This window comes from Aptenodytes forsteri, unplaced genomic scaffold, assembly GCF_000699145.1.
Source record: "Aptenodytes forsteri isolate BGI_AS27 unplaced genomic scaffold, ASM69914v1 Scaffold323, whole genome shotgun sequence".
NCBI lineage: Eukaryota > Metazoa > Chordata > Aves > Sphenisciformes > Spheniscidae > Aptenodytes > Aptenodytes forsteri.
Window position 1 is genome coordinate 1398284 of NW_008795323.1, and position 17510 is coordinate 1415793.

A 17510-nucleotide genomic window follows, 5' to 3' on the forward strand; every position below is an offset into this window, starting at 1 on the left:
GTCACAAGAGCAAAATGGAGACCAAACACAAATGGCTATTAGCCAACATATGTCCCTGTTGTGCCAAGACAGATCCCCATAGCAGTTAAAGCAGCTGGCAGGACAGCAGCACTGCAAAATTTTTACCAGCTCACTCTGCACAGACATGTACCTTGCACACAACCTTGTCATACTCACTCTTTCACCTGGACACCAGTGGCATAGCTGGAGCAGCCACCTTCAACAGACACGGAGAACCCCCTCTTGCCATCAGTAGCTGCCGGCATGGAGATGAGGGTCAGCGTATAAGGCAGCTGCTCACGCAGAGACTCAGTGGAGTGTTTTTCTATCATCGGTGTCAGCACAATCTGGTTATGGCATTTCCCACTAAAAGAAGTGAAGAAAGTCATTATGGCAGTGTCCTATCCCTCCCTGCCAAATTCGCACTTCTAAGTTCTCTCATTGACCATAAGCTATAGTTTTTAGTGCTTACTCCATTCCTTCCTCCCTCCCTCAAAAGGCAGCTTCCTGGCATTCCTTAGTGTAACATTTGGCTGAACCACACTGAGCCAGCTAAACATGGCTTACATACACAGCAGGGAGCAACTCTGTGGCAGGGCATGCAGCTCCGTCTTACCAGTAGAGAGTGGAATGTTGCACGAGTGCGTAAGTGTCCCCATCTTCAATGATCACTTTGCAGCTCATACAAGCAAAGCACTCAGGGTGATACTTGTATTCGCCAGCCACCTACAGACAGAAAAGGGAGTAGCTTAGTAGGGCCAAAATCCATCAGCAGATGCAGTTACTGCTTTCCTCTCTAATTAACATGTTCAGTCAGATCTCAAAGTCAAGTGGCAGTTTTTTACTGGAGAGTTACATTAGCCCATTCTACCTTTCCTGAACCCCATCCTTGGCACCTTGATTGCAAAACTTCTCTGAAACAACCATGTCAACATGCAAAGCAAAGCTTGTGTCCCGGGAACCTCTGCTATATTTGGCAGCTGCTCAACTATCAAAAATAGTTGATAGTCTGCTGCAGACTAGTAAACAAGATATTAAACCTTCCTGTTCAGTTGCTCTTGGCAAGATAACTAACGTTACGCCTGAATTAATAAAGCTGAAAGGGCTTTTTTTTTTGGCAGACAGGCAATGCACAAATTCAGATACTTTACCAGGCAGCTGACAGAAAAAAAAAGAGCGAGCTGAGACTGAGACAACAAAATACCTTTAAAGACTATTTTTATTCACTGATCTGTTTTTCTATTTTCCTTGTGAGAACTTCCCTTATTGACAGTATTTTGCAAAGACTTCTGCAGGCAATGACAAATTGTCTGCGCTTTTCTCAGTACTTCCCTTTGAGGTAGCAATCATATTACTGAGTACCATGCTGCTTTTATTTAGGCCCTAAAAAAATAATGGTTATGTTTCATTCTTGACAGTTTTAAAGGTTAAATATTTGCAAGGTTGTGGCAAGGAGCAGAACATTTAGATGAGCCTCATATTGTGCAGGCAGAGTTCAATGTTTCAAAGCAATTGGGACTAACACTACTTCAGGACACCATCAGCCAGAAAACCACTCTGGCCACAGTCCAGGTGGGACTTGGATGGCAACCTTCCCCAAAGCCAGAACCTGCTGCTTATCCTGAGCTGAGAGCTTTGACTCTGCAGTGCAGCAGAAAATCACCCCATGGAGACACTGAGGCACTATGCTACAGAAACTGAACAGATGTCCCCTTAATCACCTTTCTGTTTCTCATGCCTGTGCATTTCAGCACCTTACTTTCTTCGCTCATATGCTTCAGATCCTCACAACTCCCTCCTTTAAGAGTTACCCCCGTTTAAAATTAATCTCTATCTAGAAGATGGACACACAAGCCTCATTTCTAATCTCTGATTGGAGATTAGAGTAGCAAAGAGACTATTACCTTCAGTTTATTTGATTATCTGAATAGCTAGGGCAACTCCCAACCAAGTACGAGGAGCTGGAGACAGGCATGTCCTGCCTCCAGGCAGGAGTCCTTTAGAGTCCTTACCATCACTGGTCCAGTCATCAGCAGAGAGCAGCCATGGCAGGATTCCCCAAACTTCCCCCAGTAGTCTTTGTGACAATACAGCTTCCCATCTTTCTCATAGTACCAGTTAGTGAGGGGATCCTGACATTCAGAGCACCTTGAGGGAAACAAAGGAACAAGGTTCCAGTTGGCAACAAGTCACAAATCAATGGAAAAGCTCCTCTCCTGCATGGAGAAAACAGACATTCAGCAGCAGCTCACCACCAGCTCTTCTAGCTACGGATGTACTAAACCCCTCCATTTCCCAATGCTTTTTCAACTGAAAATTAGCACCAAAACCAAGGTTTGTAAGGAGAGGTTGACACCACCAAGCTTCCAAAGTTTAAAACAAATCCCATCCATTTATTAAAACACATCAGTAGGTTTATAAATTCTGCCTTACAAATTTTGCTCCTTTGCTTTCTCCCTCTTCCTGCGTGCAAGCTTCCAGCTGCAGAGTGGCCCAGCACACAGATAGCTCTGCTACGTTTCTACTTAGTGTTTCTACAGCATCACACCATCTTGTGCCAGAGCACCTGTCTCCTCAGCCAGTTTAGGAAGGGAGGCAGAGAGGCAGGATCCCCTTCCCTATGCCACACAAAGCCAGTTTTGCACCAACCTTTGCGGAAAGCCCTTCTATTCTTCTGTAAGAAGACCTCTCCCAAAAAGTCAACTGCAGCACTATCCATTTGAGGGAGAGTTTTCAAAGCAGTTCATCCTTTGAGCTCCACATACTTACTGCATCCACCAATTAATTGCAATGAAAGTCCTCCACCTCTCCCTACCAATTGCTCTCCCTTTCCTTCTGCTGATGACAGTGCATGAGAAAAAAAACCACAACCAACCAACCAAAAAAAACCCTCAAACAAAACTATTTCTATAATTTCATGAAGGGAGTCTCAAAATTCTTCACATATCAGTGTCAGCTCCCATTTTAACACGCAACCATTATTAATCCTCTATCTACATCCCCCCCCAAGAAACAAACAAAAAAACCCCCCCCCCCCAAAAAAAAAAAAACCCAAGGAAATGTTTTTTTCCAATGCAGCAGCAATGGATGCAGCAATTCTATTGCAGATATCGTTTTAGCAAATCACAAGCAGAACCCTGATCTTCAGGCTTCCTGAACACAAAATAATCCTGCCTCAGCAGGATGCACTGGGCAAGGGAGTTTAACGTCTGCAGCACAGAGGTGTGACTTAATGGAGAGATAAGGCACAGACAGGAGTCGCATCACTAAAGATTATTCCATTAGCCCTGGGCAGCATGTTCTCAGACTTTAAAAGGAAAATTAGTCTGGTATTGGCCATTTCTGAGTGCAGAATCCAAGACGGGTTAGTCACCAATAACTGGTCCAAAGAAACACCTCAAGGATCAATGTCATCATCAGCACGATGCTTTCCCAAAGGTGGAAGGAAGAGTTTCTTCTGCCCCTTACCCTAACAATTGTCTCAGTTACTACATTGGAGGGGAACCCATTGCACCAGGGTGGGGGTTTAGGTGGGCATGTGCCCTCCCAGACAGCAGGCCTCTCTACAGCACCAAATGCACTGAAGTCAGCTAGTGGCAGTGGAGGTGCACTTTTTACATGCTCCTAGGTGTAAGATGAGAGCTACTGTTGAGTTCACCTTTCACAAGCTTCCTAAAAGCTTATTTGTGCCAAAGGCATTCCTTGTAAACTCCACCAGCTTGTAATGAGCGTGATGATATGTGAAGCTGGTCATGCTCCAACATGGAGAGAGTTATTTGCTCCATCTCAAGAGACTGCAAAGCAACAAGGTGAAGCTGCTTGTAAGCAGCCTATGGTTTTAGGGGAAAACATACCTCATGAGGTATTTAGTGCCGTACCCTACCCTCAGGAAAGTTGCTCCTTCTGATGTATTTGGCTTTTATAGTGTTTGTTCTCCCAGCTGAGGAACTCCAAATCCTGCCCCGGCCCCCCCCTTCCTCAGTGATGGGAAAGAACTCTAGCACATGCAACAGGCCCTGCCAATTTTGGCTGAGGCAGGGGGAGCAGTAACTTACATTGCTATACATGGCACATGCATCATTACAGCCTCAGCCTTGGGGCACTGTCATGGTTACACCCTGCTCATGGTATGCAAGAGACCTAGAGGGCATTGCAATACATTTTGCCTTCAACCACTAGCCCTTTGGCTTTCATTTGCAGTAAATACCCCACGCTGAATGATCAAGTAGGTGAGTGGGAGGGAGAAAAGAGCAAGTGGAGACTAACAGCAAAGATTTCTATCACCTTGTGGCAGGAACATCTGGCTCAGCACAGGCAAATCGCATGCCTCAGACTTATCCGACTTCTGCGTGCATGCCTGTACCAGTGCGTGCTCCAAGAGTGATTACATCTTCAAACAGGGAGCTGTGACCAGACCTGCACTTGGGATACAGACAGCAATACTGGAGACTGCTCCACCAGGACTTCAAGACCTGGCTTTCTGTCTAAGTTCTCTCCAAGCAGGTGGGTTATTTATTTATTTGTTTTTAAGCACAACACCTTCCCTTCCTCACCCTCACCACCTTCAATCACTCCTTTTTCTCCCTAAGAAAATCTAAAATTTCTGCAAAAGCAATACAACTGCAATTCTGTTTAGATAGGCTCCAGAGGATCACGTACTTTTGTCTTCCCTTTACCTTTCTCCTACTTCTTCATGGTTTGACTTCAACCTTACAGCACTTCGATTAGTTTGCTTCCATCCGGAAATAAGCACTGGTATCTAATTTGCAACACACCCATAGCAAAATGAAGGTGAGGGGGTGGAGCCAGCAAGCAGTCAGTTCTTTGCTATGCAATTAAACAAATCTGGGCAGGACAAGTTTGCAGCTCAAGGCTCAGAACCCCACCCAGGGCAGTGAGGCAACAGGAACAAAGCAATCAGCCCCAAAGAGGCTAGATGCTGGTAATGGGTCTAACTGGCTACTTCGTTAATCACTACCAGCAAGAGGACATGGCTATGGCCCGTATTGCCAAGCAGCACCTTCTGTTATTTACCATGCATTCTGTAATGTAGAAAAGGCTTTAGATTTGTCAGGTGTGGAGAACTGGCTGACAGCACACAGGTATAGTTTCAAGACCTGTTTCAACTGTTTCAGTGCCTTCGCCCAAATGATAAAGGCATCACATGATTATTCCACATGACTCTCATTGAAGAGATCTGTCAGAATTTTATCACAGAAGATACAAGAGTTACCACTCCTTCCTTTCCCTCCTCACTAGAGTGCATGGCATTGCAGCACTGCCGTTGCCAGGACTCACATCAGCTGAGACAGGAATACAATTACTTCTACAGGTATTAAGCAAGCTAATCTTTGCCAGTCACCACAACCAAAAGAAAGGAAGATTTCTTGCTCCTCTGTCTTTTATAGATTAGAAACCGCTAATCTTCTCCTAGATGATTTGCTATTCTTATTACAGAGTAACAAAGCATGGTAATCAAATTTCTTGGAGGACTGGTAACAGCCGTACTTGACATGTTTCCTCTTGCTGTCCAGCCACCATTTTCAGAGCTGCAGAGCCTTGCTCTGATTATATAGTCCCATACATTATGATTCTTCGCTTCCCAGCCTTGGCTGTAAAGAATAAATTAATCTGCCTCCCATAGCCATCCTCCAGGAACCCCAGGCAGCATCTGGGTGCAGTGGCCCTGATGCTCTGTAGCACAGCAGGTGCAGAGAGTTCACAAATCACTGCTTGATGGCTACTTGGTTTTGTGGGGGGTGGTAGGAGGATCAGGTCACAACAGGTAACCAGCCTGGTTTTCAGCAAGATGGGAGATTCAATTGATGTGGCATCTCTTTTACATCTAAATGAAAGCCAATACCCTCATGGAAGCAAAGACTTCCCTGGCACTGAAGAGAGAGATCCCTTTGAGAAGGGCTCATTAATAAAATGCACCCCACACACACTCTGTCAGGCTAGATCAGTTAACGCTAGACAGGCTCGAAAGAGCTGTGGTTTCAATTCTGCAAGCAGAGCCGGGGAAAGGACAGTCACGTAGACAGAAAGCTGCAGAATAAAACATAACCCCAGCCCGTAGCTAAACCAAAGGCTTCTCACCCGGACTTAGCAGAAGTGTGTGCACTGGCTACATAAGAGACACTAGACAAGGAAGAACAGGTGCTAGAAAACAGACTAAGTACTAGAAGACAAGCGTGTTTAAGCTCTGACTATGCAAAACCATTTCCACACTCTTAGGAGAAGGTGTATCTATGGCTTAGCATGATGCCCTACACATATTACAAATAATGAATGTCTCCTCACTTTCCTTCTTCTGAAAGCAGATGCTGTTTCAGAAAGTTGCCTAAAGCAGCTTAGCAATTGCGCAGCAGTATTTACTCCTGTCCTAGACTGTTTTAACAAAAGGCTCCTTACTCGCAAATGAGTACAAAAGTGTTTGCAGGAACAGGATCAATAACGAGCAAATCCGGGTGGAGGGGATAGGAGGGAGACAATGAAACTGCAAGCTGTGCCTTTCCCCATCCATTCACCTTATCAGCACATCAGCGTCAGTCACCATCCTGGCTGTGTTCAGCCCCACTAACAGTTTTCACTGTGGAGATGTAATCAATCAAAGACTTATTCTGTAGCTATTGCCTTTCTCAAGCCTCATTTGTTCAATTGGACAAATGGTTGTTAATATAAACCAAAATATCACAGGAGAAGAATCATTTCCATGTAAGGAAAGTGTGCTGCTCGTCCCTAGTTACCTGCAAAGTACTTGATTTCTTTTCTCAAACAAGATTATGCACTGCCTCACTGCAGATTACATCACCTTCTTGAACTCGCAACAGCAGCACCTCACCTCACCCTGCACTATGCCCAAGCACAAGTAGCTTTGGAAGAGACATAAGCAGCAGCAGCCGTAGTAACCTCATTCCTCTGGCAGTAGAGCAAAGCACAGGGGCATGGGGTAAAGTGGCATATGTAGTGTTGCTCTGAAAGGGAGCCTGCTTGCCTGGGCTACGCAGACACTGCCTCATGACACAGGTGCCGTTCCCTTGTGCCAGAGAGCTGCAAAGAGGCTGGTGATAAGAATCTTCCCCGTCGCCTCCTCAAAGCAAGACAGGATCCCAGTTTGAGTCCGGCTGTTCCCTGCACACAAGCACTGGACCTCATTCTTCACGCCTCGCACGCTAATTGCTTAGGATAGCATTACAGAGGGGAAAACGACACTTTGAAGGTTCACTGCTAATCCTGCACAAGACTTACCGAAAGGGATCCTTGGGAGCGAAGTAAGCTGGGGCAGACAAGTAACTTCCCATCTTCAACACTGGATAAACCGGCTCAGCCACAAACTTGTCCAACTGCCTCTGAACAGCTCTGTTCTGCCAACATGGCAGCAGCCAGTGCTCATTTAATCTTGCGCTGATTCAGATACTTCAACTCTCTTTGAAGCTGCCCAAGGAATGCCAGGTCTCTTGGCTGCTCATTCCTTTTCAGATTTTTCCTGGCTCCCATGGCTATAACCATCTTCTCCTGCACTCAGCAGCAGCAGCACCCTTGGGAAGGATAGAATAACTGCTAACCGGGCTAGTTGGACATGCTTCTGCAATAGTTCTTGCGAGCTGTGCTGCCTGCTAACTATTGTCAAGTTTTCCCTTCTCTGGTTCCACCCAAGGGTGGGAAGGGAGGAGGAGCCATTGCAGGAGGACAGCGTGTGGCTACGGAGGCTGAATAAGCTCTACTTCTTCACAAGGGGTGGAGCTTTGATCCAAAGAGGGGCTGCCTTAGTAAGTGCTGAAAGATAGCAGCTTCTGCCAAAGTAAGAGCCAAGTGCATAAACGTGAAACTGCTCTTTGCAGCAGGGGCACATTCTGATGGAGAAGTCAAGGAAGGCAGAGTCTGACGAAGACAACTAGCCACATCTCCAAACACATCAAATTAACGTTTACTACATGCCTTCCTAAATCCCTCACAGTGCGTGGGGTTATACTACCTTCACAGTACCTACAATCTGTTTGTTCTCTTGCAGGAGGTAACTCGCAGCGTGCTTCATCCAAGGAAAAATAACTTTCTTTCCAATGCTGTTTTAACAGAGATCATTGCAATTTTAACCTAATCTTCATCTCCTGAATGGAAGCTGAGGTATAAATCAGCATGGACGAGTACTCTCTCCTGCTTGCAGCACATGTAGTTATATCATTTTGCTTGCTCTGAAGCCAAGCATGATCTCTAGTGGCCTAATCAGCTAAAGCTGTTTGCGAGACACTCAGAAATGCAACAAACATATGCTGCTGCACCGAGCCCTCCCATTTTTGTACAGTCAGCAAAGCCTGGCATGCCTGAACACAGCCTCAAAATCATGCTATGTTCCAGAGGCAAGAGTACACAAATGTGCTTTTACTGGAGATGCTCGTCTCAGCTGGCATATTGTTCAAGGGAGGCTTGGGGCTGGGACGAGGCAGTCTTGGCTGCAGATTTGACAGCTGCTGCTCGCTGTTGAAGTAAGCAGAAAGCCAAGCAGCCTTTTGGGTTGTTTTTTCTTGGGGTTTTTTAAAATTTTTTTACTTTTAATAAGCAGCCACCTTTTTTTTTTTTACATTTTTTTACTTTTAATAAGCAGCCACCTTTCCGGGTGGGGGGAGAAATCATCATTTTCACCCATTCAGTGCAGTTTCTAAGCCTGGCTGTAAAAGTGCAGTGAAGCCTAGTGCTGCAGAGCCCAATGTGGTTGTCAGTTCCAGCATGGGTGTAATTCCTTCTGACATTTCACACAGCTCTACTGGAAGCAGCAACACGGTGAGTCTGTGTCTAGGAATGCACTCTGGTCTCCCACATTCTCTATATGTTGCGTGCTGAAAATGGGCCAGCGCTCACAATCCAACGCTTCCCTGGCTATCAGCACCACCCCACCACACACACATACCTCCAGTGCATCGCAGAGCCCCTCCCCTGCCCAGTATCACCTACAGACAAAAGGTTTTCCCCGCAATTTTGCTGCCATGGGCTGAACTCCCTCCAAGGGGGATTCCACGTGACCTCATAAATCCCAACTCGTTAGACAAAACCTTTGAAGATTTGATCCACAGATGTGATAAGCAGCCAGCTAGTCTGTGAATGAAGCCAGCAGATAAAGCCTAACTTCAAAGTAATAAAAACCACCCAGACAGCTAAGCAACTGGGAAGGGATTTTGTTTGAGACTTCCTTAAAGCCAAAGGACACATAGGCAAATGTCTATTTAAACAGGAAACATCTTATCAAAATGATTTTACTTTTTCAGCAAGCCCCAGCAGCAGCCAGTAAGTTACTTTTTCCTACACAGAATTCTCTTGTTACTTCTTGCCTTTTTTATTGTCTCTATGACCTATTTGAGAACACAATAGCTCTGATAAAAGGGCTCTGGAAAAGGTGTTAATGTGTTCATACCTTCTAGATCTGAATTCCTGCCAGAATGACTGTACTTCAAAAATGCTGATAAACAGGTGTGTGTGGGGACCTTTTCTATGTAATTTTACTGATACCATCTCTGAGGGCCAAAATGCACCGAAGCAAATTTCTTTTTCACCAACCAAAGTCAGATATCAGCATCTTCTCTCTTGCAAACGCTGACAGCATTTCCACTACGAACGTGTAGCCATCACAAGGGGTTGCTTTCCTTACTATGGTTTAGAATTGTACAGTAATTTTTGCCAGAAAGAAGCCTGAAAAATATAACTAGCAAATAAAAAGGAACAAATGAAAAACCTCGACAATGACTTCACATGAAATTTATTGCAAATTCAGTCACAGCTGTTACAGTTTTATCCCCACAGAAATGCATCACATAGCTATTGTGATATTCAAGTGATTAATACCTTAAAACAGCTGGGGTTAGGCTGCACATCTAGACACCCTCTTTACCACATAGTTCATGCTGTCCAATAGCATGTCTACAGACATGTATTGCTCATCATATCTACCAGCCCTAAGATACACAATTTTATCCTGGCACAGACAGGCACTTCGGTACGTGTGGGACTGGTATAAGCTGGGGAAGAGGCATCTGCTTGATGCCTGAAGAGTCTGCAGCAAGTCTTTGTTTCAGCATGGGTGCAGTTTGGAGGCATTCCAAATACTTCAGTACAATCCCAACACCTCATTATACTTCCAAGGCACTTACACGTAACACGTGCTTTGCTGCTGTTGAAAGACAGAGTCAGCTCCTGAAACTAATACCGTTTTGATATGCACATACCTCTGAGTGAAAGCTCTTGCACAGAGTTCTTGAGTAAACTAAAACGAACAGTGAAGCGAAGCTCATCTCCATCACTGCATCTTACTTCTAAGCAGCAGCAGAGCTTCAGACCAACACAGTGATGCCTTCTTGGCACCTAACATCACTAAGCACAACATTAGGATGTTTTGTCTCCACCATACTTGCCTAATGGCTGCAGACCTCCTGAATATGTGTAGGCTGAGAAGCAAAACAAAGAAATTCAACCTATTGAAAATTCATAGATTCTATATGGTTTTGGAAGCAGCGACTTCTGGTCTGTAAATGCAGCACATATGGCAATAAGACCGGCACTTACACCACTGCATGTTCACTCACTTCCTAACTTGCCGCTGTTGTCTGTGCAGACCGCTAAACTCCTCCGGGAAGGATCCTGTCTCACTCATGTGGAAAGCCTACCACATACTGGGCTGCGTGAGTAATTCTGATTACCTTGATATAATACTGCTCTGATAACAATGTCCTAAAGGACAAGCTGCGCAAGTCAACTAAAAAAGGACTGGAATGCCCAACTCCTCCTTAAATATAAAGGGTCGTCATCGATGTCCTTTAGCTGATAGATTCCCCTGAGGAATGTGGCCACTTCCACCTGCAAAGTGCTTCATTGTTCCTTTGGATTTTTAAATTCTTGAACAGTCATGGTGATCTGTGTACAAACAGGCACTTAGCAACTATTTCTCCCTAAATCTGATAGTGAGCTGGTGAATTTCAATGCTGATGGAGACACCATCAAAGAGACATTCCCAGGAGTCTGCAGGATTAGCAGAGTAGGGCTCTCACCTCTGAGGCCCTATCATTAGCTTTCTGTAACTGCCAGAAACTGGAGAAGACAGGGAAGAAGAGATTCTTGTCTTCCTGCTTCTACCATAATTCAGCTGCCTTTTGTTACTACTGATCTTTCCCCTGCTCTCAAATTCAGTTGCCGTGTGTACAAACCTGACTGTGTTCACAGCTGAAAAGCTAAAGGAAGATTCAAAGCATCAAACGTCCCCACATTTCAAATTCTTCTTAATACACACCTTTGCTTACATCTTTATTTGTCAACATTTGTACATTTGAGCTTCATATCCTGTCACTGTAGATCTATTTGTCCTGTTGTCTGTGGGGAGGAAGCAGCTTTTGGAAAATGACGGCCTGTGCCAAACAGTTTGAACCAACAGAAGTGATCCAAAGTCTAGAAAATAGACTATGAGAAAAAGCTAGGTCCAGGGCTTCTTCAGTCTAGAAGAGACTGATGGGAGACATGATTGCTGCTTTCAAACAGGAAAAGGTTACTTGAATAACAGAAGGGGAAAAAAGCTTGTTTTCCATGCCCATTGTGAACAGGACTAGAAGAAATTCATTGAAATTGCAACAAGGGGGATTTCTGAAGATAGCAGACAGAAGCTTCTAACACTAAGGATAATTAAGTGCTAGTAGACATGGTCTGGGAGACTGAAAACCTGCAGTGATGGGAGATTGTTAGGTGACCAGTTTCTTGACCATTCCAAAGCCATAGAAATTACTTGCTTCAACATAAGTTGAAATTTAGTAGATATCCTAAGAACCACAGAAAACAGATTTGGAAAATACCCTCAGAAGTCATCTAGTTTATCCTGCAACCGCCAAAACAGTTTTAACTAACTGTATACATTCTTAACACAAGATTGCCTGGCTTGCCTTCCCCTGCCCCCAAATGTAAAAAGAATCAAGGTGATTCACTAAATTTTGCTGAGCACAAAATATTTCTATAGCACACAAAATATGCCATTCAGTATAGAAAAATCACATCTTTGTAAGAAAATCAAATCACTAGAGTTGGCAAATTAATAGTGGTTCTCTTTCTGCTCAGTAGCCTGGAGCTTAGGGCATCCCCTCAATGCACGGATAGCTAATCCGATTCTGTTTTCCGACCATGGACAATTGTCACGCTGCAGAGAGCGCACAACAGGCGGGCGGTGAGGGATTCTGGGAAGAATCTACTTTTAACCTTGTTCCACTACTGAGAAACAGTCAGAAGGAGAATTTGTTTCAAATTCACTTCAGAATACCAGTAAGAGACAGAGCCAGGAGTTCTTCTGCACTCTGCCAAAACTGTTCCATTTTTTCAAAGTATTCATTTAGGGAAAACAGCCTTCTGGTGGTCACAACACTCCTTGTGTTTTAGTTTCTAGCTCCAGTAAAGGTTAACAGAAATTGAAACGGAGTAACACATTCAAAAAGAGTGCAAGCACCTGAACCCTAAACAATCTGTCAGGTGCACTGATTTAACTCTAGCTAATAAGGCAATTTTTATTGTGATTCAAACAAATAAATTTTATTACTTTAGATTTTTTTACAAGTGTAAACAGTTTCTTAACGATTTCAAGACTGTATTTAATTTTAGCCAATATCTTTTACTGGAAAGTCAACTTACTGCTTACAATTACTTAAATATAATAATGTAATCCCTGATCAGTATAAAAAGATTTAATATATATTTAGCCAGATATCAAAAGCATACACTTATTAGTCATACAGTTGTTCATATTATTAACATAGCATCAAACTATTTCATAATGTAATTAAAAAAAATACAGAAAGCCATGAGGATTTTTCCTGAGGTCAAGCTGCATTGCATATGCATAAAAATGTGGTGTATTAAGCAAAAAGGAAATATTTGTCCAAACTGAATTAATAGTTTCTGGTCACCATCATCTCCAGTGCTTTAGACTTACTAATGAAAAATTTTGGATTCATACAAAATTTCCCTGCTTTCCTTTCCTCTTCCAGAAAAAGGAAGATGAGGTTTTCCGCTCTTCAAACTTCTGATGAGTTTTCAGCTTTTAATTAACTGGTTTTGGTATAAACTAAATAGTAGATTTTTAAATCTGTAACTGTAAAATCATCAGTAATCCATCACCTTCAGTAACTTGAAGATACACTGTGAACGGTTTTTCTCTGATGTGGTTGGTTTGGCTTTTGTTTGAGATTTCTGCAGCAAGCCTGTGTTGCTTGGCTACTTGAATTAGATTTATTTTATAGACCATAGTAATATACATCCTCTGTTATTTCACAGTTAGGAAGGAACTGAACCTCAGCTGTCTTCCTTCCTAAAAAGTTCTTAAGCACCCTGCTACAGGAGGAATTCCTACCACCATTTCCAATAATTTTCTTCATATGGATCCAAAAGCATTTTCCACCTGGATGTATTCAACAGGCTTGATCTGAATTCATGGTTTTCAAATAATCAAAACTGGATTTTTAACAAATACTGTGTCCTTAATCTTAAACCATGCCACTATATCTGGGTCTTCTCATCCCACCCTACTCCAATTCAAACATGCAATATCCTCTGCAGAAAGAGGGAATTGTCTTTAATTTCATTTGTCTTTATCTGTGGAGGGAAAAAAAAAACCCAAGCAAACACAAAACACCAAAAAAGGACATCAAAATACCAGGTATCAATACTTTATTCAAAGGTATAATTCAAGGCAGTATCTTCTATTTTGTAATATGGAAAAAAGTTGGACTGAAAGCAATAAGAACAGCATGCTCTAGGTCAAAAAAAGCTCTTCCAGTAATCTCCTTAGCTAAAGTGATCCAGACCTAGGAAAAAGACACCTTACCACTTCTCTCTTTCCCTTTCTTGGTGTAGTGTTTGAAGTTCTGTGCAACGTAAGTTCCAAATCCAGTGGAACTATGTATCAGTGAAAAGCAACGACCTTTGAAAATGTATGCTATCTCAACAGAATTCAGAGGCACAAAAGTACATTCAGAGTTAATTCACAACAGACATTGTGACAGAAACATCTAAAAAACTTCCTCAGCCAGATCCAACCCATCGGATTCAAGCCTAAGGACCCGCTTAAAATATCCAAGATACACAAATAGGGATTTGCTTGTCCCTCCAGCCACACCAGAGAAAATACATGTTTCAGAGACAAAGCTCCTGTACATGCAGTTTGAGGAAGGAGGGAAGTGACAAAAAACTTAAATCCTCAGAGACATGCATGTACGTCAGCTACTCCCAGCGCCAAGCATGATCAGCAGCCTAGCCTGACCAAGAACAAATAGAGCTAACGAGCCTGGAACAGTGCCAATCAGCATTAGAGAAATTATGTGCCAGGCCAGGGAGTCAGCTAATCCACAGGAAGACTGTAAAAAACACTCCACAAGAGCTGCCGGAACTCACAGCTACCAGCTGCCAAAGGCTCCTATCCTTAGAGGCTTTTTAAAGTTTGGCTTTGGGATATCAAGCACAAGACTGCTGCTCAGCATGGCTTAGGGATAATAGAAGAAGGGGAAACAGAGTGCACACTGGGAATTTGTTTTCATGTACAGTCCTACCCTGGAACTAGGAAAAAGGGAAGGGCAGCTTCCTTTACTGCAAGTTCCAGTTGTTCATTCAGCATGGCAGCTTAGCTGGGTGCTAGAGCTAGCCAAAAGCACAGAGCACGAGAGAAGCACATCAGCAAATGCAGAAAGTTACTACACATCTCAGGAGAAAAGCTGGCATCTTCACTTGTATGAAACAAACAAACAAACAAAAAAACCCCACCAAACTTCCATTTTACAATATAAACTACGATATCAAATTCTCTGTAAAGTGTCATAAGGGCAGGATTTGCCTCCAGCTCAGCTGTAACCCACCTCAACAGCCCCAATAGCAAGAAGCACCACAACATTTGCAAATCACCACCCACAACAGAAATACGTTCAGAGGCAAGAAAGACAGACTTACTAGCATACACAACTTTGGGTTTGGCTACGGGCAGAATCTAGGGAAGCTCAACAACAGGATACTAGTTTTTTAGGGAGAAGAGAAAACCAGGGTTAAGAGAAGCTGACTCAAAATAGCTAAACATGAATACTCAAACCAATAGAAACCCAAAAGACCGGGATTTGCAGTGATATAAAGCTGTAATTGTGATTATCAACAAGTCATTCATAACTTACAGCATTTTGCAAGTCAACAGAGCTAGCACTGCTTGGGCAGCATGATATGTTTTGTTTTGGTTTTTAATACACTAATAACCATAATTCTCACTTCAGCAAAGTTGGGGTATTTTGTTGGGTTTTTGTTTTTTTAAACCAGGACAGTAGATGCCTATCTTGGCACAGCAAACACTCCTCCAAAGCCACACTTTGGCTTCCTTTTCCCCCATTTGCTTTGACAGTGTGCAAAACATTAGCCTCTCCAGATTCAAGCCAACACAGAAGCCAGTAGAAGCTGCAGGTACTCAACTCCTCTCAAAAACATAGGCCCCTTCAGAAATGTGATTCTGGAGCATGAAAACTGGACCGAGTATTCATGAAACACCGATGAGACGCATTAATTCCACTGCCAAGAAGAAAAGCATGTCAGAAATCCCTTTTTGTCCTTGCCGATAGCAACGTTATCTGACAGATTTCATCAGTTTGTATGTCTTAATAGTCTGAAAAGGAGAGGAAGTAAGAGGCAAGATCTCCCTCCCCCATATCAGCAGTTTTCCCCAACACCCTGATATCTCCCTTGTACCTACCACATATGGAAAAAGCGAAAGGCTATCCAAATTGCCTGGGCACTACTTTGGAATGCAGCTGAAGACGAATGTGCAACCCACAGCTTCTGCCACCACCAGTAAATCAGAGCTTTCATTTGTACTTTATCTGTATTCCCGTATGTGTTTGCGTCAGCATGGCAACACTTTGCCAGGCAGTGTCAGACTGCTATTGGGACTGAAAGGCAATTCCAAAGTGCTACTGCAAGCACTAAAGTACGGCGGCAAACAAGAGCATGCAATCGCTCTGCAAGAGGCTCCGGAACAGGTCAGGCAAAGAGATGACAGCAAGAACTCCCTGTTAATATTGGTACTTATCCACCTGGTTCCGAGTCAGTTGAACAACACAAGCAGAGTTTAACGGGCTAAAGTTTTACCTACCGGAAACAGGAAACATGCCAAGCTTCATTTACAGTCTTGTAGAGGCGCTGACCAGCAGCAATGCTGTCCCCACATCCTAGACATCTCCAGACTTCTTCACCTGTACGCAGGAATAAAGTGACATACAGCAACCATTTTACATCAGAGAACACAAGGATTGCTGCACCCCTGATAAAGAACAACCTTAAATTAGATAACTGATGGGAAAGCCTTCACACATAGGAAGTTAAGCCAATACCAGGCAGTCTGTAACCCCAGAGAGTGGAGTTCCCAAATCGAACCCTGACATCTTATATATCCATTTTGTTTCCTCCAGACGTAACATCACCATCCGCTCCTTCACATTCTGCAGAAGAAAGCAATGTGACTTTTCACAGAAAACCGCTCAGTTACAGCTATGCTACTCTTCAGAGCAGAGATTTCAGGAAGGCAGATTGGTCCAGTGTAACAATTCCCACAGAGAACCACGCTAGGCCAGGAAGCCACACTACTATTTCCCCCATGCCACTGACTCAGCACATAACGTTTGCACTCATTTGTATAATTAACTGGATTTCCCAGAGCTGAAAGAAAGGAAAGGCAAACTTTGTTCAGTAGAGAACAACTTGACTACCAGGAAGGAATTACACACTTGAATGAATATTCCTGTAGAGACTGTACAGCCAACACCAGACTACTGTCAGACTTAAGAAGAGGGGTTGATGCTACCGGCCTATTGTACCTTCAGAAAATAGTTATAATAGTCTCTGCTAGAACTGCCATAAAGCCCCAGAGAGAGCTAGTTATTTAGATGCATACAAGCTAGGAAAAACCGTAGGAAAACGCGCACAAAGAGCATTTGGCACACAGATAAATGCTGTCCAAAATCCAAACAGCTGTGTGGGCATATTAAAGCAAGAGTCAAGGATCTGGATGAGCACAGGATGGCACAAGGAACATGTCACATAGCTGGGCAGATCTCAAACCTGTTTCTTCCTGCTACCAAAAGTTTACTTGCAGTAAGGCTGCATAAGGAAAGAAATGCACTTAGAGATGGGAAACCACTAACCACAGACTTCCATTTTCCAAAGAACGTTAAAACTCGGTAGTTGCTCAGTCAAGTTGATACCAAGGTCAAGTTTCTTGAAGTTACACAAAACAGAAGCCATCAGCCTTCTATGCACTTTTACCCCACTGTGTAGGTCAATGACAGCGTTTAAAAATAACCAAGGTGAAGATCTCCTTGTACCTTTTACACAAATAGCTATTTCAGAGAAAAAGCTTGTTGCTCAACCACAAGCAAGCACCACCCTCACCAGCAGCTCGGCAGTACGGTAAAGGTCTCCATGCAGACTATAGGGCTAGATAGGATTCATTCAAATGTGACATTTGG

At 43.4% G+C, this 17510-nt stretch overlaps 1 protein-coding gene across 1 annotated transcript in view; it reads right to left on the reverse strand.

The window, feature by feature from the left end:
* Positions 1–17286, reverse strand: part of LIMK2 (LIM domain kinase 2) — a 30896-nt gene extending 13610 nt beyond the window's left edge. Inside the window, exons 1-5 of the mRNA XM_009280037.1 lie at positions 17187–17286; positions 16139–16238; positions 2013–2148; positions 617–726; positions 178–366 (exon numbers count right to left, since the gene is read on the reverse strand). Coding sequence (XP_009278312.1) covers positions 178–366; positions 617–726; positions 2013–2148; positions 16139–16238; positions 17187–17286 — 635 coding nt within the window. The remainder of the gene's footprint in view (positions 1–177; positions 367–616; positions 727–2012; positions 2149–16138; positions 16239–17186) is intronic.
* Positions 17287–17510: the final 224 nt, after the last annotated feature.